At 43.2% G+C, this 25,968-nt stretch overlaps 1 protein-coding gene across 4 annotated transcripts in view; it reads left to right on the forward strand.

The window, feature by feature from the left end:
* Positions 1-25,968, forward strand: part of MATN2 (matrilin 2) — a 173,134-nt gene that overhangs the window by 103,205 nt on the left and 43,961 nt on the right. For all 4 annotated transcript variants that reach the window (XM_086336039.1, XM_086336040.1, XM_086336041.1 and 1 more), the window contains exon 6: positions 11,714-11,836. In XM_086336039.1, coding sequence (XP_086192165.1) covers positions 11,714-11,836 — 123 coding nt within the window. The remainder of the gene's footprint in view (positions 1-11,713; positions 11,837-25,968) is intronic.

Genomic DNA, 25,968 nt, shown 5'->3' on the forward strand with positions numbered 1-25,968 from the left:
ACTGCTGCCTTCAAAACTTTCCTTCTATATTCTCCTATACCAGTCACCTTCAATGAGAAGGGAATGCTGAGTGGCTTCAGTCGAGTCTGACTCTATGCAACCCTATGGACTGTAGATCACCAGGCTTCTCTATCCATGGGATTCTCCAGGCAAGAATACTGGAGTGGGTTACCATGCCCTCCTCCAGGAGAAAATCTTCCCAACCCAGGGATGGAACCTGCGTCTCTTACGTCTCCTGCACTGGCAGGCAGGTTCTTTACCACTAGCGCCACCTGATGGCTGATATTTAAGTTGGTGACAAGGGATGAGAGGATCAATCTTTATATTGAAAGTCAAATTTTTACTTCATCAGCTTACTCCTCATGCTTCAAGCTTGATCTCCCATGAATGCAAAGATTTCTCCATGCCTTAGTTTGTGAGGGCTGCCATAACAAACTACCACAGAGTGAGTGGCGATAGAAGTTTATTTCCCCAGTTCTGGAGGTTAGAAGTGCAAAGTCCTCATGTCAGCAGGGTTGACTTCTTTTGAGGTCTCTCTCCTTGGCTTGCTGCTTCTGCATGCGGTCTTTGCTCAGCGCCCAGGCATCCTTGGTGCCTCTGTGTGTGTGTCTAAATTTCCATTTCTCCTGAGGACACCAGTCAGATTGGATTAGCACCCACCTTAATGGCCACATTTTAACTTAATTACCTCTTTAAAGGTCCTTTCTCCGAATGCAGTCACCAACTGACCAACTGGGGATTTAGGACTTCAACAAATGAATTTAGGATGGGACATTCAGCCTGGAACACTTCCCTATTATTATCAAAATCAATAGGAAACTTTCTCTGAGTTTTAAACTCCTACATATAGGAATCCAGTCATGCCCTGGGAAAGAGGTTTGTGAAGCTGACTGTGCGTGTATCTTATATATACTCAGCAAGTAAATTGGTTCTACAATTTCTCTAATTGACATATTTGGTTTTTCTTACTCTGTCATCAACAACCTAACAAACCCAAATGCTACTCTTTAAAATATCCTGTTTCTAGTAAGGCCATCCTCTTTGCAGACTAATCCCTGCTGAGGAGACCTTAGAATTCAACTAGATTATAAATCAGAGACTGTCAATCTTAGGCTTTATTCAGTTCAGTTCAGTCACTCAGTCGTGTCCGACTCTTTGCAACCCCATGAATTGCGGCACGCCAGGCCTCCCTGTCCATCACCAACTCTCGGAGTTCACCCAAACTCATGTCCATCGAGTCGGTGATGCCATCCAGCCATCTCATCCTCTGTCGTCTCCTTCTCCTCCTGCCCCCAATCCCTCCCAGCATCAGAGTCTTTTCCAACGAGTCAGCTCTTCCCATGAGGTGGCCAAAGTACTGGAGTTTCAGCTTTAGCATCATTCCTTCCAAAGAACACCCAGGACTGATCTCCTTTAGGATGGACTGGTTGGATCTCCTTGCAGTCCAAGGGACTCTCAAGAGTCTTCTCCAACACCACAGTTCAAAAGCATCAATTCTTCGGCACTCAGCTTTCTTCACAGTCCAACTCTCACATCCATACATGACAACTAGAAAAACCAGAGCCTTGACTAGACGGACCTTTGTTGGCAAAGTAATGTCTCTCTGCTTTTGAATACGCTGTCTAGGTTGGTCATAACTTTCCTTCCAAGGAGTAAGCGTCTTTTAATTTCATGGCTGCAATCACCGTCTGCAGTGATTTTGGAGCCCAGAAAAATAAAGTCTGAAACTGTTTCCACTGTTTCCCCATCAATTTCCCATGAAGTGATGGGACCAGATTTCATGATCTTAGTTTTCTGAATGTTGAGCTTTAAGCCAACTTCTTCACTCTCCTCTTCCACTTTCATCAAGAGGCTTTTTAGTTCCTCTTCACTTTCTGCCATAAGGGTGGTATCATCTGCATATCTGAGGTTATTGATATTTCTCCCGGCAATCTTGATTCCAGCTTGTGTTTCTTCCAGTCCAGCGTTTCTCATGATGTACTCTGCATATAAGTTAAATAAGCAAGGTAACAATATACAGCCTTGACGTATTCCTTTTCCTATTTGGAACCAGTCTGTTCCATGTCCAGTTCCAACTGTTGATTCTTGTCCTGCATATAGGTTTCTCAGGAGACAGATAAGATGGTCTGGTATTGCCATCTCTTTAAGAATATTCCGCAGTTTGCTGTGTTCCACACAAAGACTTTAGCGTAGTCAATGAAGCAGAAGAAATATTTGGAATTCCCTTGCTTTTTCTGTGATCCAGTGGATGTTGGCAATTTGATCTCTGGTTCCTCTGCCTTTTCTAAATCCAACTTGTACATCTGGAAGTTCTCAGTTCATGTACTGCTGAAGCCTGGCTTGAAGGATTTTGAGCATAATCTAGCTGGCATGTGAAATGAGTGCAATTGTATGGTAATTTGAACATTCTTTGGCATTGCCTTTCTTTGGGATTGGAATGAAAACTGACCTTTTCCAGTCCTGTGGCCACTGCTGAGTTTTCCAGATTTGCTGCCATATTGAGTGCAGCACTTTCACAGCATCGTCTTCCAAGATTTGAAATAGCTCAAATGGAATTCCATCACCTCCACTAGCTTTGTTCGTAGTGATGCTTTCTAAGGCACACTTGACTTCACATTCCAGGATGTCTGGCTCTAGGTCAGTGATCACACCATCGTGATCATTTGGGTCGTGAAGATCTTTTTTGTACAGTTCTTCTGTGTATTCTTGCCACCTCTTCTTAATATCTTCTGCTTCTGTTAGGTCCATACCATTTCTGTCCTTTATTGACCCCATCTTTGCATGAAATGTTCCCTTGATATCTCTAATTTTCTTGAACCTTGCACCAACTATGGTTCATCCTTGGAAACAGCTGAGCACTTTCTCGCATGTTAGGCAGAGATTGAACACAGCAAGACTGGCTTCCAACCCTGAGATCTTAGCACTCTGTGATCCAGCAGGGCAAAGAACTGCAGCCAGAGACTTACTCTTTTTGCTTGTCTCAGGCAGAATGACCAAGGAAGGATTTTGTTGAAGTAGGAGAGGACTTGGAACAACAGAGGATCTCTTGAGTTACACACACCGATCACCTCCATACATCCTCCCCCTAAACTTGGCGTCTTTTTATAAGTACAGTTTTGCATCTAAGGAAATTGTGCAAAGAACGTAAAACATGCAGCGAAGGATGACAGCATTGAATGGACTGGAACTCTCTCAGCCTTAGGAAGCTTTTGGTTCACGTGAGCTCCTCCACGTCTCACAATGGCCTCATCTGCTGTCTTCAGAGGCCTGGCGGAGAGCCAGTAGGTGGCCTTCAAATCAAAGTGGGATTTTGACACCTTTAGGTTTTGCAGGCCAGGATCTTGGACCCAGGAATGCTTGAATCCTGCCTTGCCAGTCTCTCCTCTCCCCTTTGGTTCCCCCAGAGAGCTGTGCACATGAAAAGCAAAACCAGCAGGAAAATCAGAGTCCAGGAGAAACCTGCTTGTCCTGTGAGATCAGCTAAAGAGCAGAATCATGAAAAGTGCATATCCAAACCTACCTGAAGTGTTTACATTTTCTTCAGAACACATAAATATGCTTTTAATAAAACTTCCAAAAATTACTAATTTTAAGTTCATTTTAAAAATATGATTTAAAAACATCTTTCTTGCATAAACATACCCATAATATGTTGTCTATCATTTTCAAATTTGATTTCTTTAAATTGGAGCAAGAATTTGAAGACTTCTATAAAGCAGTCTAAGGGCAGAATCTGTAAAATTTTTATGAAAATTTCCCTAGTCTTTTACATGTTTCATCTATGCCTGTTTCTAGAGCAATTTTAGTTAGCAGGTTGCATTTAAGTGCCAAAAGCTCTCCACTTGGTTTTTATTTTTAAAAAATTCGATCTGTTTTAGTGCTTGCTTATATATTTAATTAGCTTTTATAGTATTTCAATTAATTACAAAAAGGTGTACAAATAGCACATAGAGGTTTGGAAATAAAAATAACTTTGACTCACTTTAACAATGATTTTAAAATTTTGACCTGCATCAGTGTCACCTAGAGAACTTACTAAAGCGTATATTCCTGGGCCCCATACACAGAGTTTCTGATATAGTATGTCTGGAGTGGAGCCTGAGAATTTGCATTCCTAACAAGTTCTCGGCAGTGGCCACAGGACTGGAAAAGGTCAGTTTTCATTCCAATCCCAAAGAAAGGCAATGCCAAAGAATGTTCAAATTACCATACAATTGCACTCATTTCACATGCCAGCTAGATTATGCTCAAAATCCTTCAAGCCAGGCTTCAGCAGTACATGAACTGAGAACTTCCAGATGTACAAGTTGGATTTAGAAAAGGCAGAGGAACCAGAGATCAAATTGCCAACATCCACTGGATCACAGAAAAAGCAAGGGAATTCCAAATATTTCTTCTGCTTCATTGACTACGCTAAAGTCTTTGTGTGGAACACAGCAAACTGCGGAATATTCTTAAAGAGATGGCAATACCAGACCATCTTATCTGTCTCCTGAGAAACCTATATGCAGGACAAGAATCAACAGTTGGAACTGGACATGGAAAAACAGATTGATTCAAAACTGGGAAAGGACTACATCAAGGCTGTATATTGTCACTTGCTTAGTTAACTTAAATGCAGAGTACATCATGCAAAATGCTGGGCTGGATGACTCACAAGCTGGAATCAAGATTGCTGGGAGAAATATCGACAACCTCAGATATACAGATGATACCACTTTAGAGGCAGAAAGTTAAGAGGAACTAAAGAGTGTCTTGATGAAGGTGAAAGAGGAAAGTGGAAAAGCTGGCTTAAAACTCAACTTTCAAAAAACTAAGATCATGGCACTTAATCCCATGTGCCATGAAATAAGTCCCATCACTTCATGGCAAATGGATGGGCAAAAAGTAGAAACGCTGACAGATTTTATTTTCTTGAGCTCCAAAATCACTGTGGATGGTGACTGCAGCCATAAAATTAAAAGACACTTGCTCCTTGGAAGAAAAGCTATGAAAAATCTAGACAGCATAATAAAAAGCAGAGGTATCACTTTGCCGCCAAAAGTCCATATAGTCAAAGCTATGGTTTTTCTGGTAGATATATATGGATGTGAGAGTTGGACCGTAAAGAAGGCTGAGTGCTGAAGAATTGATGCTTTCGCACTGTGGTGCTGAAGACTTGAGAGTCCCTTGGACTGCAAGGAGATCCAACCAGTCAATCACAAAGGAAATCAACCCTGATTATTCTTTGGAAGGACTGATGCTGAAGCTGAAGCTCCAATACTTTGGCCACCTCATGTAAAGAGCCAACTCATCGTAAAAGACCCTGATGCTGGGAAAGACTGAGGGCAGGAGGAGAAGGGGATGACAGAGGATGAGATGGTTGGATGACATCACTGACTCAATGAACATGAGTTTGAGTGAGCTCTGGGAGATGGTGAAGGACAGGGATCCCTGACGTGCTGCAGTCCATGGTGTCACAAAGAGTCAGACACGACTGAGCGACTGAAAAACAACAAGTTCTCAAGTGAGGATTGTTGCAGCTAAGTCACTACCACATTTCGAGAACTGAATAAGCATGCAGCGAGTCAATAGGAAAAGTACCCAGGTGCTCTGGGGCATGTATTCCTCCGAGGCTGCTTTATAAGCATGCAGCCCAGCCAACGAGAGATGTGCACAGGTATTTGAAAACACAGCTATTCCAACAGCCTTGAGCATTTAGCATGTTCTGGGCATCAGGTCCCATATTTTTCAGAGGGAACGAAAAGCAATGATTAATCAGAAGTTGGTTAAGTGGTGGTCAATTAAAAGAGCTTCTTCTGTGCAACTTTATTAACACCTGATTCAATATTGGATACCCTGTTCTAGAACATTCTTGGGGAAAAGAAGGTGAGATTGGAGTATGTGGCTTAGACTTTAGGCCCAAGCAAAGCTTCTGGTCTCTCCCCAGTCTAATATGGGGCCAGCACACCCAAGTGTCTCTCTGAATTAGGCTTTTAGGTACAGTGACCTGCCCACTCATCACTGTGGTACTGTCAGTGGCCTGGAACATGGACGTCAGATAGATCAGCAGCTCTTTCTGTGGAAGGGACACTGTTGCTGGCGAAATCTTGGCTTTCTCTACCCACTGAAGCCAAATAAACAATTCCAGAGACAGAATTTGGAGGAAATAGAAAGGTGGGTTTAAGCTAGCAGAGAAGGGGACACAGCCGGCTGATCCCTCAGGAACTGTGCCCCACCTCCATGAAGAATCTAGGGCCTCATATAAGATGAGGGCTCGCAGTCAGGAATCAGTGGTGAGGAACTAAGGTGATAGGATCTCGATTTCTTCCTCTGTATTGTTTTGAAGACTGGCATCAGTAGCCCAGTGGTTGAGTCTGGCGGTTCGGGGGCTGTGCAGCCTTCTTTCCAATGTGTAACTACAAGGGGAAGGGTGTTGTAAGGTAAACACCAGATCCAGGATATATTTAGCTTAGAATCAAAGGAAAATAGGTGTGATGTGTGTAATTCCTGAAGAATTAGGGGGCAGGAAAGCAAACTTAGTTAGAGACATGCAGAGTTAGGAGCAGTTAAAGTTAAAAAAAAACACACACACAAAACTAGGAGTGTTCAGGCCGGCTCACTGTTCTTTTTATCTTCTTTGTTCTCAGGAAAGGGAAAGAAAAAAACCTCATTCCTCTTTTTTTTCCTTTTCACTGCAGCAACACTAACAAGTGGGTAACCTGAAGTCGACCCAGCTAGCTGACCGCAGACAGCCATATCCAGGGTTGGGAGATTTTCAAGACAGCAGCTGGGGCTCAGGGTGAGGAGGTTGGAGGTGGGGAGTTGTTGTTCGGTCTCCCAGTTGTGTCCGACTCTTTGTGACCCCAGGGACTGCAGCACACCAGGCCTCCCTGTCCCTCACCATCTTCGGAAGTTTGCCAAGTTCATGTTCCTTGCATCGGTGATGCCTTCCAGCCATCTCATCCTCTGATGCCCTCTTCTCCTCCTGCCCTCAATCTTTCCCAGCATCAGGGACTTTTCCAATGAGTCGTCTGTTCATATCAGATGAGCAAAATTCTGGAGCTTCAGCTTCAGCCCCAGTCCTTCTAGTGAATATTCAGGGTTGATTTCCCTTAAGATTGGCTGGTTGATCTCCCTGCTGTCCAAGAGACTCTCAGGAGTCTTCTCCAGCACCACAGTTCGAAGACATCAGTTCTTTGGCGTTCTGCCTTCTTTATGGTCCAGCTCTCACAACTGTATGTGACCACTGGGAAGACCGTAGCCTTGACTATACTGACCTTTGTCAGCAGAGTAATGACTCTGCTTTTCAACACACTGTCTGGGTTTCCTGCCGAGAAGTAATCGTTTTCTGATTTCATGGCTGCAATTACCATCTGCAGTGACTTTAGAGCCCAAGAAGAGGAAATCTATCACTACTTCCACCTTTTCCCCTTCTATTTGCCATGAAGTAATGGGGCCAGATGCCACGATCTTAGTTTTTAAAAAATATTTAGTCTTAAGCTGGCTCTTTCACTCTCCTCCTTCATCCTCATTAAGAGGCACTTTAGTTCCTCTTCACTTTCTGCCTTTAGAGTGGTATCATCACATATCTGTGGTTGTTTTTTTTTTTTTTCCCTCCTGTCTTGATTCCAGCTTGTAACTCATCCAGCCCAGCATTTCTCATGATGTGCTCAGCATATAGGTTAAACTAACAGGGTGACAGCAGACAGCCCGGTCGTACACCTTTCTCAATCCTGAACCAGTCAGTTGTTCCATACAGGGTTCTAACTGTCGCTCCTTGACCCTCATACAGGTTTCTCAGGAGACAGGTAAGATGGTCTGGTTTTCCCGTCTCTCTAAGAGCTTTCCACAGTTTGTCATGAACCTCATAGTCAAAGGCTTTAGTGTAGTTGATGAAACAGAGATAGATGTTTTTCTGAAATTCCCTTGCTTTCTCTATAATCCAGTGAATGTTGGCAGTTGGATCTCTGGTTCATCTTCCTTTTCCAAACCCAGCTTGGATATCTAGAAGTTCTCGGTTCACATAATGCTGAAGCCTAGCATTTTAAGCATGACCTGACTAGCGTGGGAGATGAATGCAATTACACTCATTACTGCTACTGCTGCTGCTGCTAAGTTGCTTCAGTCGTGTCCGACTCCGTGCGACCCCATAGACGGCAGCCCATCAGGCACCCCTGTCCATGGGATTTTCCAGGCGAGAACACTGGAGTGGGTTGCCATTGCCTTCTCCGATTACACTCATTACTATCACCCAATTACTAACAAGTGGGTGACCCAAAGTGGGCCCAGCTGACAGCAGACAACCATATCCAGGGTTAGGAGATTTTCACGATAGCAGTTCAGGCTCAGGGTGAGGAGGTGGGAGTGTCTCCTGCTAATACAGGCTAGTGTGGGCTACAGCAAGGCCGTCCTGTGACTTGCAGCCTGGGGCACGTGCCAGGGCTTGATGTCCTTGACCTCTGTGCCCTGAATGTCCCCAGCTATTCATTTAATGATACATTAGTTCTTAAAAGCTGATACATTAACTTTTAGAAAGATCTGGTGCTAGCTCAGTGTTTATATTGTGACTCAAGTCCAGCAGCTGGCTGACGTCCATGACATTCAGATCCTGAGACTGTGTGGATGCACTGTTCCCACCAAAACGGCTTGTGTGTTAAAACCACAAGTATCAGGCTTTATTAGAACTCTGTAGGGAGGGACATTAGAGAAAACAACACCTTAGCAGAAACTTAATGAAGCCTGGGAGCAAAAGAATAAACTCAACACATGTTACCAGCCTTTAAAAATCTTTAGCTTTTCCCTTTGTGCCTTTTGATTACTGTGTTTGTATGTCATTATTTTCTCAATGCCTGGTTTTGCTTTTTGAAACTGTACATGTGCGTTAATTTGAAGATTCGATTTCCTTGTTATTATTTACAAATTTTTCGGTATTCAGATAGCCTAAATCGTTATTTAGAGGGAAACATTTTTAAGGAAAAAAAAAAAATCCATAATCCTACCACCTTAACACAGGAAGCAAAGCATTTTTATTTTTAATTTTCAGGTTTTGCCTTAGAGCTCTATTGAAAGTGGATCTAATCACTGTAAATATACAATTTTCAAATCTACTTTTTTCACCAAATTTTGTTCTCCTATTTACAGTTATGTTATGCTACTAATAACTACCTACTGCCTCAAATGGAACTCCTGAGTATGCCCTACAAAACCCACCCCACTTGCACCTTCCTCATCCCCGAGTCAGCCTGAATCCCTCTCTTTCTCCCTTCACCTCTAATCTGAAAGGAATCTGACTGGCCCCCTTTCAACCTGGTGTACTGTCCCCTAGGGTTGCCAGAACAGAGAACCACAAACCAGGTGACTGGTAACCACGGAACTGCATTGTCTCCTAGCTCTGGGAGGCAGAAGTCTGACAAAGTGCTGGCAGGGCCGTGAGCCCTGGGAAACCCGTGAGGGGGACTCCTTCCTTGCTGCTGACGGTGGCTGTTGGTCCTCGGCACTCCTGAGCCGCGGCTGCTTGCTCTCGTCTGTCTTCATGCGCATTCTTCTCTTCCTATAAGGACACCAGTCACCCTGAATTTGGAGAAGGAAAAGGCGACCCACTCCAGTATTCTGGCCTGGAGAATTCCATGGACTGTATAACCCATGAGGTTGCAAAGAGTCGGACACGACTGAGCGACTTTCACTCACTCACCCTGGATTAGGCCCCAGACGGATGACCTCATCTTAACTTGATTGTATTTGCAGAGACACCAGTTTCCAAATAAGATCACATTCACAGGTACCCGGGCTCAGAACTCCACCAAGAGTGGGGACACGCAAGTCCACGAGAAGCACCCAGAGCGCCGCGCCTTTCTCTCCTCCCCGCCTCCTTCCCACGCTGTGCCGGCTTAAGTCTTTCCCACCCTTTCCTCACAGGGGTTATTTAGTAACCGCCTAACTGGTTTTCCTTCTGTGTTTTCTTCTGGCTGTGCTAGGTCTTTGTTGCAGTGTGTGGGCTTAGTCACCCTGTGGCATGTGGGATCTTGGACTTCCCAGGTGGCGCTAGTGGTAAAGAACCTGCCTACCAATGCAGGGGATGTAAGAGATGTGGGTTCAATCCCTGGGTTGGGAAGATTCCCCTGGAGGAGGGCATGGCAGCCCACTTCTGTATTCTTGCCTGAATCTGGTCCAGAATCCTATGGACAGAGGGGCCTGGCGGACTACAGTCTGTAGAGTCACAAAGAGTCAGACACGACTGAAGTGACAGCACTCACACACATGTGGGATCTTAGTCGTTCCCCCCAAGAGATGAACCAGCATCCCCTGCACTGGAAGGCAAATTCTTAACCACTGGACTACCAGGGAAGCTGGTGTTCTAGTCCCATCTGAGTCTATGGTCTCTTCTCGATTTCTTTGTTCAAAACCCTCCCCCTGGGGGGTTTACCGCCTGCCCACTCAGAGTAAAAGCCAAAGTCCTGGCAATGGCCCCACGGTCCCTCCTGACCTGCATTCTCTCTCCAGTGACGCTGGCCTCCTCGCTGATTCTCCAGCTCACAGGCATATTTCCATCTCTGGGCCTCTGCCTCTGCTGTCGTTCCCTTTGCCGGGGGTGCTCCCTCCCAGTTGGTGCTCCCTCCCAGTTGGTGCTCCCTCCCAGTTATCCTCCGGGCTCTGCCAACTGTCGCCTTCCTGGTGGGCCTTTCCTCACCACTGCTGTTACATCACACCCTTTCTCTCGCCCCGCCGACAGTCTCTTTTCCTTTTCACCATTTTACTTTTCTCCAAAACACTCTCTACCTTCTCAGAGGCTATGTTCTTTACTTACTTATTTTCTTTTTTATCTACCACCAGCATCCAAATGTAAGCTTCTCAAGGACTGGAGTTTTCATCTGTTTTGTTATTTGTTCCATCTTCAGCACCTAAAATAGGGTGGGGCCCAGAGTAGGTAGACGGTGAATGTTTGTAGGATTAATGAGAGAAGAGGCCGGTGTATTTTCTCATGAGCTACTAAACCATTTATCCTTATTAAGTGTTCATCTTATTTTCCAGAATTTTTTAGTCACTTGTGAATGATACTGCTATAAATAGCTTATTTCATATAATTAATTTACCCCTTTTTTCAATTATGTTTTGGGGTCACAGTTCCAGAGTGAATATTGTCAAATGTCCTTCCAGAAGAGTTTTTATCAGTTTATAATGCCACCCACTTTAAATAAGTCTGACTTTGTTTCCCTGCTGCCTTGCCACCACTGGATTTTATCTTGTCTTTAATTTTGCAGTTTACTAAGTTTGCCTTGTGATTGTTTTGATTTGCATTTCTTTAACTTTTAAATACAATTGTTAGGGAATTCCCTAGGAGAAGGCAGTGGAGCCCCACTCCAGTGTTCTTGCCTGGAGAATCCCAGGGACGGCGGATCCTGGTGGGCTGCCGTCTATGGGGTCGCACAGAGTCGGACACGACTGAAGAGACTTGCAGCAGCAGCAGGGAATTCCCTGGCAGTCCAGTGGTTAGGACTCCGTGCTTTCAATTGTTCTTATGTTCTTTAGTACTTTCTGGTATGAATTGTCTGATCCTGACTCCTGATTTTTTTCTCAAGAGGAAAGTTTTGGTTTCATATTTATTTATCCATCCTCTTTTGGGGGCAACGGTATTAATCTTTGCTTATATTTGTTGTAGGTGTGCTTCCAATCTACTGTGCCCTTTACCTCTGTTTGTGTTTCTGCTTAAACTCTTGTGTTTTCATCTTTACAGCTGTGGACTACTGCGCCTCAGAAAACCACGGATGTGAACACGAGTGTGTAAATGCTGACGGCTCCTACCTTTGCCGGTGCCCAAAAGGATTTGCTCTGAACCCAGATAAGAAAACATGTGCAAGTAAGTTACATGCACATTTTTGATTGCTATTGCTAGGCACCCCAGCCGTGGAAATCTTCCAAGCAAAGAGTAGCATAGGATTATGTGCTGGAGTTGGGGGACCTTACGCCTTCTGCCCCTGTTCCTCCTCTGTCAAGCCTTTCTTAACTTGTCCTAAGACCACAGCCCACTTGAGCTCAATGTCACCCTTCCCAGCATCTGACAATGGTACGTATCTATTATCAGAGGCCACGTGTGGGAGCGCTCCTCCGGCATTTGCAGAGGATGCTGGCGATCAGATCGTATTACTTCATGCTGGCTCAGCCTGGCTGTGCCCACCGGTATTAACAGGCCTTAAGAAATTCTTTCACTGAGGCTTTGTGGCTTGTGGGCTTCAGCTCGGACTTCACACAAGTAAAGGAAAATCTCCGAGCCAGAAGGAGTTAACTGTGGTTGCCCCTGGGTGGGGGAGGGGTAGGTGGAGGGCATTTTGCAGTGAAACTGCTCAGTCTTTGTTTAAGCTATTTCGTTCTATTTGATTCTAACTATACACATCCACAGGGCTTCCCCAGTGGCTCAGTGGTAGAGAATCTGCCTGCAATGCAGGAGACACAGGCTCAATCCCTGGGGTGGGAATATCCCCTGGAGAAGACCTTGGCAACCCACTCCAGTACTCTTGCCTGGAGAATCCCCATGGACAGAGGAGCCTGGTGGGCTACAATCCATGGGATTGCAGCGTCGCAGACAACTGAAGCGACTGAGCACGCAAGCATACACATCCACATCACAATTAATTTGACCTCCCCACATGTGACCAATTTATAAATTGAGGGTTGTCGCTCATTTTGCCAAAGGATTCCAAAAGCATTTTTTTTTAATGTGAAGCTATGTCAGAACATTCAAGGGATTGTATGTGGATAATCATCATGCTATAGGAAAGTTCACTTGAGAGAAGTTTGTTTTTAAAGTACTAGGACCCAGCATTTTAAAAGAGTGAAGTTTAACAGCAATTTAGAATGTCACCTCGAAGCATACATCAATTGGAAAACAAGATTTCAATTCATAAAAAGGTCACGTACACACAACCTTTCTAAAAACATGTATTATGTAAAGCAGGATGTGCCTGCATAGTTTTAAAAAGCATCCTCCAAAACTCCTGAAACATCACCTTGCTCTTCAGTCCCTCTGCTTGTCATGTGCTCAGTCTCTCAGTCGTGTCCGACTCTTTTGCAGCCCCGTGGACTGTAGCCTGCCAGGCTCCACTCCTCTGGAGTGGGTTGCCATTTTCTTCTTTAGGGGCTCTTCCTGACCCAGGAATCGAACCTGAGTCTCCTGCATTAGCAGGTTGATTCTCTACCACTGAGCCACCTGGGAAGACTGGGGGCTCTTCAATCCCTACATCTCAAACAAACATCAGAGCTGGCGTCAGGGGTGGAGGATGGAACTATAAGGGACACAGGAAGTCAAAGCATGGATTTCTGGAGCCCAAACCACATGCCAGCAGCAATGAAGAAGGCCAGGTCCTTCCTAGAGAAGATATCTTGGCTGAGTCTTGAAGGCAGAGCCACCCTTCACCACGTGAAGAAGAGTGAGGTGGAGGTGGCTGGGAGGAGGTAAGATGTGCAAAAATATCAGCCAGACAGACTCAGTGCCACGCCTGGCACCTGACTGGCTTACAGTTGCTTATTGAAAGAATCAATGACTGTGTGAATGGACTGGGCTGTCCCTAGTCTCCCTTCCTTTGTGAAGCTATAAGCCAGCAGCCTAGGCCAAGGTGGCATTCAGGGAGTTGTGGTTGCTGGGCTGATGAGTCAGTTCTGTCCATCAAAGTGGAGGCCATTGGCACCAAGGACACTTCCAACCCCAGATCATCTGTTTTTGCTGGGTGATCTTGGGTAAGTCACTGATGCCTCAGTTGCCTCAACTGATGTAGGGGAGGTATTACCGCCTATTTCATAGTGTTGTCTTGAAGACTAAATGAGAGCATTCATCTAAACCATTTGGCTCATGGCCTAGTGCCAAGCAATTCTTTAAGGCATGACACTGGCTTCAAAGGCTTTAAATCGGAACTTACTGAGCATATACTTGAATATTCATTGGAAGGACTGATGCTGAAGCTGAAACTGCAGTACTTTGGCCACCTGATTCAAAGAATCGTCTCATTGGAAAAAACCCTGATGCTGGGAAAGATTGAAGGCAGAAGGAGAAGGGGATGACAGAGGATGAGATGGTTGGATGGCATCACCAACTCGATGGACATGAGTTTGAGCAGGCTCTGGGAGTTGGTGATGGACAGGGAGGCCTGGCGTGCTGCAGTCCATGGAGTTGCAAAGAGTCAGACACAACTGATCGACTGAACTGAACTGAGCACATACCACATGCCTGGGCTGAGTTTAATAGGGCATAAAAAATTCAAAATTCAAGCCTTCCACTGGAGGTTGGTTGGGAACACAAGCCGGGTGGAGCAGCTCAGTCACCGGCAAGGTGTTACATGACTGAAAGCTCCCAGGGTGACGCAGACAAGACTCTCGGCAGGAGTTAAGGGAAGGAGGAGGCCAGTTGGATTAGAAGAGGTGGGGACGCTGCTGCCACCCTGGGATGAGGCCTGGAGGAAGGCATGGATGCCATCCAGTCTCCTTCCTGCCCCTACAGAACGCCTTCCCGGGCCAGGCTCGCTTGACCTCACCCCAGCCCCTGGCCCCAGAGCCTCACCATCAGCATGCCCCGTAGCCCAGAATCTCCCAGGACGTGGAGAATGACAAGCCCCAGGGAAGCAGAAACAAGGAGGCCCTAGATAGAAGTAGACAGCGCAGCGCAGGGGGCCTGGGAGAGGCGTTCAGCTGAAAGTCAGGGGTGGTGGGAAGGGGTGGCAGGGACTGTCTGGCTGGGAGGTCTCACCGGCTAGGCGCAGAGGTCGGCAGGTCAGCTGTCTCTCGGCCTTGTTGGAGTCAAGACCCAGAAGGGGACCACCCGCGTGTGTGGGCCAAGAAGAGTAGCTAGGCAGTCAGCCTGTGGTAGATGTGTGCCCTAGAAGGATCCCCTTCTTGCTGTGCTTGGGGCAGGGCAGGAAGCCCGACCTGGGGAGGGGACTGCCACGAAAGCAGAGGCCCCCAGAGGACTCGGGGGGCTGTGAGCATGCGTGATAGGCAGTTTGGTTGTAAGAACCGAGATACTTGGGAATGTTCCAGATCTGTGACAAAAACAGGAATGCAAGCTGAGAAACAGGAACGGTTAAGAGGACACACACACAGGATGGAGGTGGGAGCTCAGATATCAAGGCAGGGGTCCTGTTAGTGATTCGTGAGGGGTCATGGTGGCGTCCAGCCAAGCCAGAGCCTGGCCGCTGCTCTGATGTTGAGAGATTTAAAACAATCTCTTTCCATTCCTCATTAACTTGCAAAAGATGAAATAAAAGAAAAACTTAGTTCTTTAATTTTGAGTCTCTATTTTTAATCAGAAATATATTTGAAAGCTAATCCAATTAGTAAGTATACAATTATTATCTAAAAAAGTAGACTAGTCAATCTAATAATATATCAAGCATGATTAATTTATGATGAAGCCAGACTGTACATAATAGAGCTTTATGTTCAAGTAGCATTCAAAAAAACACCACCTTTTATATCAGTTCCTTACCCTAAAGCATCCCATACAAATCTATCTGAATATTTTCTAGACGGGAGAAGGCTATAAATATGCAGGTGCCGTCAATTTGCAAAATATTGGCAAGACTTTTTTTTTTATTGTGGTAAAATATGCATAATATGAGCTTTATCATTGTAACCATTTTTAAGTGTGCAGTTCAGTGCCGTCAAATGCATTCGTGTTGTTGTACAACCAGCTCCAGAACTTTTCATCTCCCTATACTGAAACTCTGTCCATTAAACAGTAATTTGCCCCTCCTCCACTTTCCCTACCCCTTGCCCCTGGCAATCACTTTTTAAAAAATATTTATGTGTTTTAAAATACATAAATATTTATGTAGAAGACCCTGTGCTGGGTCTTCATTGCTGCGTGGACTTTTCTCTAGTTGCAGACAGCGGGAGTTCCTCTCCAGTTGTGGTACGAGGGCTTCTCATCGCAGTGGCTTCTCTTGTTGCAGAGCAGAGGCTCTAGGCCTGCAGGCTTTAGTAGTTGTGGCTCCCGGGCTCTAGAGCAGAGGCTCAATAGTTGTGGCCCACAGGCTGAGTTGCTCCATGCCACGTGGAATCTTCCTGGGAGTCTGGCAGAATACAGTCCACGGGATCACAGAATCGGACGCAACTGAGCACACAGGCACATCATACAGTAGATGAAATAGAAGAGATCAGTCTTTGAGTTTCCTAGATGGCTTTTCATTAGCCTGCTGAGCCCCAGTATCGTCCTGCCATCTGTAATGTGCCACTTACATTCTGCAACGTGCCACTTCCTACAGTCTACAACGTGAGACTTGTGTGCATGAATCAAAGACTCCTGGTTGGTAAAATAGAGTTGCCGTATGATCTAGCAATCCCACTCCTGGGCATATATCCAAACACAACTATAATTTTAAAAGATACATGCACCCCTATGTTCATGTATCCACAATAGCCAAGATGTTGAAACAACCTAACTGTCCATCGACAGATGAATGGATAAGGAAGATGTGGTGCGTGTATACGATGGAATATTTCTCAGCCATAAGAAAGAATGAAATAATGCCACTTACAGCAAGATGGATGGACCTAGAGATTATCATACTAAGTGAAGTAAGTCAGAAATGGAAAGATATATACCATATGATAGCAATTATATGTGGAATCTGAAATATGACACAAATGACCTTATCTACAGAAACAAACTCACAGATATAGAGAACAGAGTTACGGTTGCCAAGGGGGAGGGAGGGCTGGGGAGGGGTGTGTTGTGAGTCTGTGACTAGCAGATGCAAACTACTATATATAGAATGGATAAACAGCAAAGTTCTTGTGTATAGCACAGGGAACTCTATTTAATATCCTGTGTTAAACTATAATGGAAAAGAAAATAAATGATTAAAAAAAAAAAAGACCCAATTGGAAGAGGCCTTCAGGTTCAACCTACTTCTAGCCCAACCACCTGTCCTATAGTATCCTCACCATGTCATCATCCAGCCTCCACTTGAATACCCCTAGTGACAGGACACTCACTATAACACCTGCAGTGCATTCCACTTTGTACAGCTCTGCCTCTTAGAAAGTGAGTCCTTACACTGAGCTGATCACCACTTTCTTGTACTCTGAGACCAACAGATCAAATTAAGCATCTCACATTTTATTGGTCACTAAGAATGAGTCATAGCAGAATAATTTTATTTCATTTAGTAGACTAGCCAGGCATAGAAAATGTGGGAGCCACTCTCTAGACTCTAATAGACAGTCTATCGGTTCCTAAAGAGATCCCTGTGCCCTGTAGACCAGACGGAGAAATGTGTGCTGGAAGGATCATTGGTTGAGTTTGTAACTGGCTGAATGTCTCAACTGAGATCCTCCTGGGGGGATGTGTTTAAACAGCCTGGCAGGAAGAAGCATTGAGGAGGGTCCATGAGCTGTCTTCTACTCTTAGTGACTCCTTGTTCTTAGTGGGCAATGTTTACACATCTAAACTTTCAGAAAGCACTTAATTAAGAGTAATACCAATAACCATTTATTTATTCAACAAATACCTATTGGTCACCTACAATATCCCAGATACTTTTGTAGACACTGGGAATGCAGCTAATACCACAGACCAAGGACCTCCTGTCCTTATGGAGCATACAACCTATTGGAGCAGAGTGACAGAGGATTACAGATCTCAACAAGAAAGTCCCATTTGGTCAAAGACTTGAAGGAGGTGAGAGAAGGAGGAGACTTTTGAAGCAGAGGAAACAGCACTGGTGCAAGGGTCCTGAGGCAGAAACTGATGTCTGGCAGTGTTCAGGGACAGCAAGGAAGTCCACATGACTCGAAGAGAGTGAGAGATGGTGAGGGAGATGGTGTGGTCCATGGAGCATATAGCTTGCCCTCTTCACAGTTATTCATTTGCTCCCAATCTCCCCAAATTCCTGCATTACCTGGAAGCTCATAGTCACTTCCCAAACAAACTGGCTTTGTTTGCCTGTATCTTGTATGTCTGATATAGACATCAAAAGCAACACGTATTGTTCCCAGCAGGTTCTCTGATTATTTTCTTCTCCAAACACTGGGCACCTCCCACATAGTTCTTTATTCTATTTTACTTCTGCCATTATCCAGAGCAACTAGTTCATGATTATGTATGTATATATTTATTTTTAACCTTTTTCTAATTGCAGAAGTAATATAGACTCATTGTAGAAAACCGAATAGTATAGAAATGAAAGTGCATGAAATGAAATGATCTGTAATCTTGTTACCCACCAATAACCATTGTTAATACTGGTTTGCTACATTTCTCCTGGTCTTTCTTTTTAATGCATATGTATATATTTTTATAGAGTTGAGATCATATCAGATCAGATCAGATCAGTCGCTCAGTCTTATCCGACTCTGCGACCCCATGAATCGCAGCATGCCAGGCCTCCCTGTCCATCACCAACTCCCGGAGTTCACTCAGACTCACATCCATCGAGTCAGTGATGCCATCCAGCCATTTCATCCTCTGTCGTCCCCTTCTCCTCCTGCCCCCAATCCCTCCCAGCATCAGAGTCTTTTCCAATGAATCAACTCTTCCCATGAGGTGGCCAAAGTACTGGAGTTTCAGCTTTAGCATCATTCCTTCCAAAGAAATCCCAGGGCTGATCTCCTTCAGAAAGGACAGGTTGGATCTCCTTGCAGTCCAAGGTACTCTCAAGAGTCTTCTCCAACACCACAGTTCAAAAGCATCCATTCTTTGGCGCTCAGCCTTCTTCACAGTCCAACTCTCACATCCATACATCACCACAGGAAAAACCATAGCCTTGACTAGATGAATCTTTGTTGGCAAAGTAATGTCTCTGCTTTTGAATATGCTATCTAGGTTGGTCATAACTTTCCTTCCAAGGAGTAAGCGTCTTTTAATTTCATGGCTGCAGTCACCATCTGTAGTGATTTTGGAGCCCAGAAAAATCAAGTCTGACACTGTTTCCACTGTTTCCCCATCTATTTCCCATGAAGTGGTGGGACCGGATGCCATGATCTTCGTTTTCTGAATGTTGAGCTTTAAGCCAACTTTTTCACTCTCCACTTTCACCTTCATCAAGAAGCTTTTGAGTTCCTCTTCACTTTCTGCCATAAGGGTGGTGTCATCTGCATATCTGAGGTTATTGATATTTCTCCCGGCAATCTTGATTCCAGCTTGTGTTTCTTCCAGTCCAGCATTTCTCATGATGTACTCTGCATATAAGTTAAATAAACAGGGTGACAATATACAGCCTTGACGAACTCCTTTTCCTATTTGGAACCAGTCTGTTGTTCCATGTCCAGTTCTAACTGTTGCTTCCTGACCTGCATACAGGTTTCTCAAGAGGCAGATCAGGTGTTCTGGTATTCCCATCTCTTTCAGAATTTTCCACAGTTTATTGTGATCCACACAGTCAAAGGCTTTGGCATAGTCAATAAAGCAGAAATAGATGCTTTTCTGGAACTCTCTTGCTTTTTCGATGATCCAGCGGATGTTGCCAATTTGATCTTCGGTTCCTCTGCCTTTTCTAAAACCAGCTTGAACATCAGGAAGTTCACAGTTCACATATTGCTGAAGCCTGGCTTGGAGAATTTTGAGCATTACTTTACTAGCGTGTGAGATGAGTGCAATTGTGTGGTAGTTTGAGCATTCTTTGGCATTGCCTTTCTTTGGGATTGGAATGAAAACTGACCTTTTCCAGTCCTGTGGCCACTGCTGAGTTTTCCAAATTTGCTGGCATATTGAGTGCAGCATTTTCACAGCATCATCTTTCAGGATTTGGAATAGCTCAACTGGAATTCTATCACCTCCACTAGCTTTGTTCGTAGTGATGCTTTCTAAGGCCCACTTGACTTCACATTCCAGGATGTCTGGCTCTAGGTCAGTGATCACATCATCGTGATTATCTGGGTCGTGAAGATCTTTTTTGTACAGTTCTTCTATGTATTCTTGCCATCTCTTCTTAACATCTTCTGCTTCTGTTAGGTCCATACCATTTCTGTCCTTTATCAAGCTCATCTTTGTATGAAATGTTCCTTTGGTATCTCTGATTTTCTTGAAGAGATCCCTAGTCTTTCCCATTCTGTTGTTTTCCTCTATTTCTTTGCATTGATCGCTGAAGAAGGCTTTCTTATCTCTTCTTGCTATTCTTTGGAACTCTGCATTCAGATGTTTATATCTTTCCTTTTCTCCTTTGCTTTTTTGCTTCTCTTCTTTTCACAGCTATTTGTAAGGCCTCCCCAGACAGCCATTTTGCTTTTTTGCATTTCTTTTCTATGGGAATGGTCTTGATCCCTGTCTCCTGTACAATGTCACGAACCTCATTCCATAGTTCATCAGGCACTCTATCTATCAGATCTAGGCCCTTAAATCTATTTCTCACTTCCACTGTATAATCATAAGGGATTTGATTTAGGTCATACCTGAATGGTCTAGTGGTTTCCCCTACTTTCTTCAATTTAAGTCTGAATTTGGCAATAAGGAGTTCATGGTCTATAGTGTAACATAAAAGGCTTCCCTGGTGGCTCAGATGGTAAAGAATCTGCCCACAATGCAAGAGACCTGGATTCGATCCCGGGTTGGGAAGATTCCCCTGGAGGAGGGTGTGGCAACCCACTCAAGTATTCTTGCCTGGAGAATCCCCATGGATGGAAGAGCCTGGTGGGCTACAGTCCATGGGGTCGTGAAGAGTCAGACACGACTGAGCAACTAAGCACAGTGTAACATAAAATCATGAGCATTTTCCTGTGTCATTTAAACTTTATCAAAAACATTTTAATGTCTGATAATATCACATGTATGTATCACAGTTTATACAACACTTTTTAAACTATTCAAATGGTATTGTGATAAATGTTCTTGACTATAAATCTTTGCATTTCTTTTCATTTTCTTAGGAACAAAGCATGAAAGGAAATGTATTGAGTCAAAGGCTATTAACACTTTTAAGGCTTTTGATGTATATTACAAAATTATTTGCCAAAACCTTTGTACCAGTTTTTATGCTATACCATAAAATTGCCTGTAAAATTTTTTCACTGACTTACTAGTAGTCATCACTTTATTTATTAAGTCTTTAGTTATCATTTCTTCATAAAACTATGTATGTTCAACTTATAAATGTTTATTCATTGGTGTCATTTGATTAATGAACAATCTGTTCCACTATAAGAAATTGTAAGTGACTCCTATTAGTTCTATGAGGAAAAGGACTGTACCTTTTTGCCCACTGCTGATTCCAGTGCCTGACCTATGGTAGATGTTCAGAGAATATTTATTAAATGAATAAGTGAATGAGTTAATGAACAGTGAGGTTAACACTTTTTCACATAATTAATTGATGTGCAAAAGAAAGGAAATAAATATCTGAGCTGAAGTTAAAGAAATAGATGATGGGTAACCAACAGAGAAACAGACAAAACTAACAGAGAAACCAACAGAGAAAACTAGTACAATCAGAAAGTGGTTTTTTGAGACTTAGTAAAATTGATGAATCAGTAGCCAGACTGGTCAGGGGGGAGAAAAGAGAGAAGACACAAATTTCTAGCATCAGGAATGAGAGAGTGGATATCACTATAGATCCTATAAACATTGAAAGGATAATAAGAGAAATTAATGAACAAATTTATGCCAGTAACTTCAAACAAATTCCTTGAAAGACTCAAACTACTCATATTTTCTTTTCCGTTATGGTTTATTATAGGGTACTGAATATGGTTCCCTGCGTATACAGCAGGGCCTGTTGTGTATCCTTTCTATAGACAATAGTTTGCATCTGCTAACCGCAAACTTCCAACGCCATCCTCCCCTGCACTCCCTGCCCCCTGGCAACCACAAGTCTGTTCTCTGTGTCTCTGAGTCTTTTTGTTTCACAGATAGGTTCCCTGTGTCATACTTAAAATTCCACATATAAAGTGATACATGGTTTTTGTCTTTCTCTTTCTGGCTTCACTTAATATGATAATCTGTAGATCCATCTATGTAACTGCAAATGGCATTATTTCACTCTTTTTTATGGCCAAGTAATATTCCACTGTGTGTATATATACCGCATCTTTATTCATTCATCTGTCAATGGACATGTAGATTGTTTCCATGTCTTGGCTATTGTAAATAGTGCTGCTATGAACTTTGGAGTGCATGTATCTCTTTGAAATACAGTTTCTTTTGGATATGTGTCCAGGAGTGGGATTGCTGGATCCTGTGGCAACTTTATTTTTAGTCTTTTTAGAAAACTTCATATTGTTTTCCATAGTGTCCACATCAATTTACATTCTCACCAACAGTGTAAGAGGATTCCCTTTTCTCCACACCCTCTCCGGCATTTGTTATTTGTAGACTTTTTAATGGTGGCCATTCTGGCCAGTGTGAGGTGGTACCTCATTATAGTTTTGACTTCCATTTCTCTAATAATTAATGATGTTGATCATCTGTATGTCTTCTTTGGAGAAATGTCTATCTGCCTGTATCCATGCTAAGTCGCTTCAGTAGTGTCCAACTCTTGTCCATGGGATTCTCCAGGCAAGAATACTGGAGTTGGTGGCCGTGCCCTCCTCCAGAGACTCTTTCCGACCTAGGGATCAAACCTGCATCTCTTATGTCTCCTATATTGGCAGGCGAGTTCTTTACCACTAGCACCACCCAGGAAGCCCCTGATGTCTATTTGGGTCTTCTGCCAATTTTTTAATTGGGTTGTTTGTTTTTTGTTATTGAGTTGTGTGAGCTGTTTGTATATTTTGGAAATTAAGCCCTTGTTGGTCGCATCATTTGCAAATATTTTTTTTCTCCCAGTACATAGGTTTTCTTTTAATTTTGTTTATGGCTTCCTTTGCTGTGCAAAAGTTTATAAGTTTGATTCAGTCAGTCAGTCAGTTCAGTCGCTTGCGACCCCATGAATCGCAGCACGCCAGGCCTCCTTGTCCATCACCATCTCCCGGAGTTCACTCAAACTCACGTCCATCGAGTCGGTGATGCCATCCAGCCATCTCATCCTCTGTCGTCCCCTTCTCCTCTTGCCCCCAATCCCTCCCAGCATCAGAGTCTTTTCCAACGAGTCAACTCTTCCCATGAGGTGGCCAAAGTACTGGAGTTTCAGCTTTAGCATCATTCCTTCCAATGAACACCCAGGACTGATCTCCTTTTGAATGGACTGGTTGGATCTCCTTGCAGTCCAAGGGACTCTCAAGAGTCTTCTCCAACACCACAGTTCAAAAGCATCAATTCTTTGGTGCTCAGCTTTCTTCACAGTCCAACTCTCACCATTTATTCATATTTGCTTTTGTGTCTGTTGTCTTGGGAGATTGACATTGATATGATTTACGTCAGAGACTGTTTTGCCTATCTTACCTTCTAGAAATTTTATGGTCTCATGTCTTGTATTTAAGTCTTTAAGCTAGTTTTGAGTTTATTATTGTGTATCATGTAAGGATATGTTCTAACTGCATTGATTTACATGTGGCTGTCCAACTTTCCGAACACCACTTGCTGAAGAGACTGTCTTTCCCCCATTGTATGTATAGTCTTACCTCTTTTGTCCATAGGTATGCGTATTTATTTCTGGGCTATCTATTCTGTTTCATTGACTCATATGTCTGTTTTTGTGCTAATACCAGGCTGATTTCTTAAAAATATTTTGTTTTAATTAATTTATTTCTTTGGCTACGCTGGGTCTTATTTGCAGCACATGGGATCTTGAGCTTTGTTGCAGCATATGGGACCTTTAGTTGTAGCATGCAGGATCTTTAGCTGTGGCATGCGATCTTTAGTTGCAGCATGTAGGATCTAGTTCCCTGACCAGGGATTGTACCCAGGCCCCGTGGATTGGGAGAGCAGGGTCTTAACTGCTTGACCACCAGGAGAGTTCCCCATACTGTTTTGATTATGGTAGCTTTATAGTTATTTTCTGAAGTCTTATGTCTTCTGCTTTGTTCTTTTCCCTCAGGATTGCTTAGGAATCTTTATACTTCCATATAAATTTTAGGTTTATTTGTTCCAGTTCTGTGAAAAATATCATGAGTAATTTGGTGGGGATCATATTAAATCTGTAAATTGCTTTTAGTAGTATGGCTATCTTAACAATATTAATTCTTCTAATCCAATAAAAATAGGATATTTTTTCATTTCTTTAAATCATCTTCAGTTTCCTGTAACAATGTTTTATAGTTCTCAGCATATAAATCTCCCACCTCCTTGGTCAGGTTTATTCTAAGTATTTTTATCTTTTTTTGATGAAATTCCTTTTTAAAAAAGGAATTGCCTTTTTCCTTTCCCTTTCTGACATTTCATTGTTACTGTAAAGAAATAAAACCAGTTTCTATATGTTAATCTTGTATCCTACTACCTTGCTGAACTTGTTTATCAGTTCTGTTAGTTTTTGTGTGGAGTTTTTAGGTTTTTAAATATATGGTATTATGTTATCTGCATATAATGACAATTTTGCCTCTTCCCTTCCAATTTGGATACTTTTTATTTATTTTTCTTTCCTGGTAGCTGCAGCTAGGACTTCCAGTACTATGTTCAATAGAAGTGGTGAGAATGGGCATTCTTGTCTAGTTCCAGATATTAGTGGGGAGGTTTTCCACTTTTCACCATTGAGTACTATGTCAGCTGTGGGGTTTGTCATAAATAGCCTCTATAATCACTTTGGTAAGAGTTTTTAATCGTGAATGAATGTTGAATTTCATCAAGTGCTTTTTCTGCATCTGTTGAGATGATCATGTGATTTTTTACTTTCCTTTGTTGATGTGGTGTATCATATTGATTGATTTGTGTGTGCCGAGCCATCCTTGTGACTCTGAGATGAATCCAACTTGGTCGTGGTGTATAATCTTTTTTACATGTTGTTGGATTCACAAACTTCTAAAATGAACTCAAGAAGAAATAGATCATCTGAATAGGCCTCTCTCTAGTAAAAGAAATTGAACTTATAAACCTTTCCACAAAGAAAATTCCAGGGCTAGCTGACTTAACTGGTAAGTTCTACCAATTTATACCATTTGAGGAAGAACTAATGCCAGTTTCATATAAATTTTTCCAGAAAATGGGAGAGAAAGGATCATTCTTCAATGTATTCTCTAAGGCCTGCAGGATACCAAACCCAGAAAGGGACATTATAAGAAAAGAAAATGACACAAATATCCTTCATGAAATACATGCAAAAGATCTTTGTTTTTAGCAAATTCCACAATATATGAAAAGGATAATACTTCCTGAGATTTATCCCAGGAATTCAAGGATGATTTAACATTCAAAGCTTGATTAATGAAATTTAAAACATTAACATACAAAAAGTAGAAACTGTATGATCCAATTCAGTATATACAGAAAGAGCACTGGGCAAGACCTGACACTCATTTATGCTTAAAAAAAAAAAAAAAAAAAAACCTCTCAGCAAGCTAGGCTTGAAGAGAATTGCCTCAGTCTGATCAGTGCATCAGTGAAAAAATTATCCGCTAACGTCGTGCTGACTGATGAAAGACTGAATGCTTTCCTTATTAGATGAGGAGTAAAACAGGATACCCACTCTCACCACTTCTATTTAGCACAGCCTGTAAGGTTCTGAGGGCTTCCCTTGTGGCTCAGTTGGTAAAGAATCCACCTGTAATGCGGGAGACCTGGGTTGGATCCCTGGGTTGGGAAGATCCCCTGGAGAAGGGAAAGGCGACCCTTGCCAGTATTCTGGCCTGGAGAATTCCATGGACTGTATAGTCCATGGGTCGCAAAGAGTTGGACACAACTGAGCAACTAAGCTTCTAACCATTGTAATAAGGAAGTGAAAAGGAAAGGAAGAAATGAAATCTAGATTGGAAAGGAAGAGCTAAAACCATCTTGATTATGGTAACTGTAAGTATAGCACTTTCCTGAGTTCTACTGAGAGGAACTGGTTGTGGGTACCCCCAGGATTGTAGGTGGCTTTGCAGAAGTGAAGGTAGGCTGGGCACCCCCCTGAAAACTGGTGTCTGAAGTAAGGGCAGTCTTGTTGGGGACCTTACACTTTACCTTGTGAGACTGGATGTTAACTGTAGGTAGTTAGTGTC

Source organism: Bos grunniens, chromosome 14 (genome assembly GCF_055505025.1).
Source record: "Bos grunniens cultivar Pamir isolate PY7600 chromosome 14, Bosgru_T2T1.0, whole genome shotgun sequence".
NCBI lineage: Eukaryota > Metazoa > Chordata > Mammalia > Artiodactyla > Bovidae > Bos > Bos grunniens.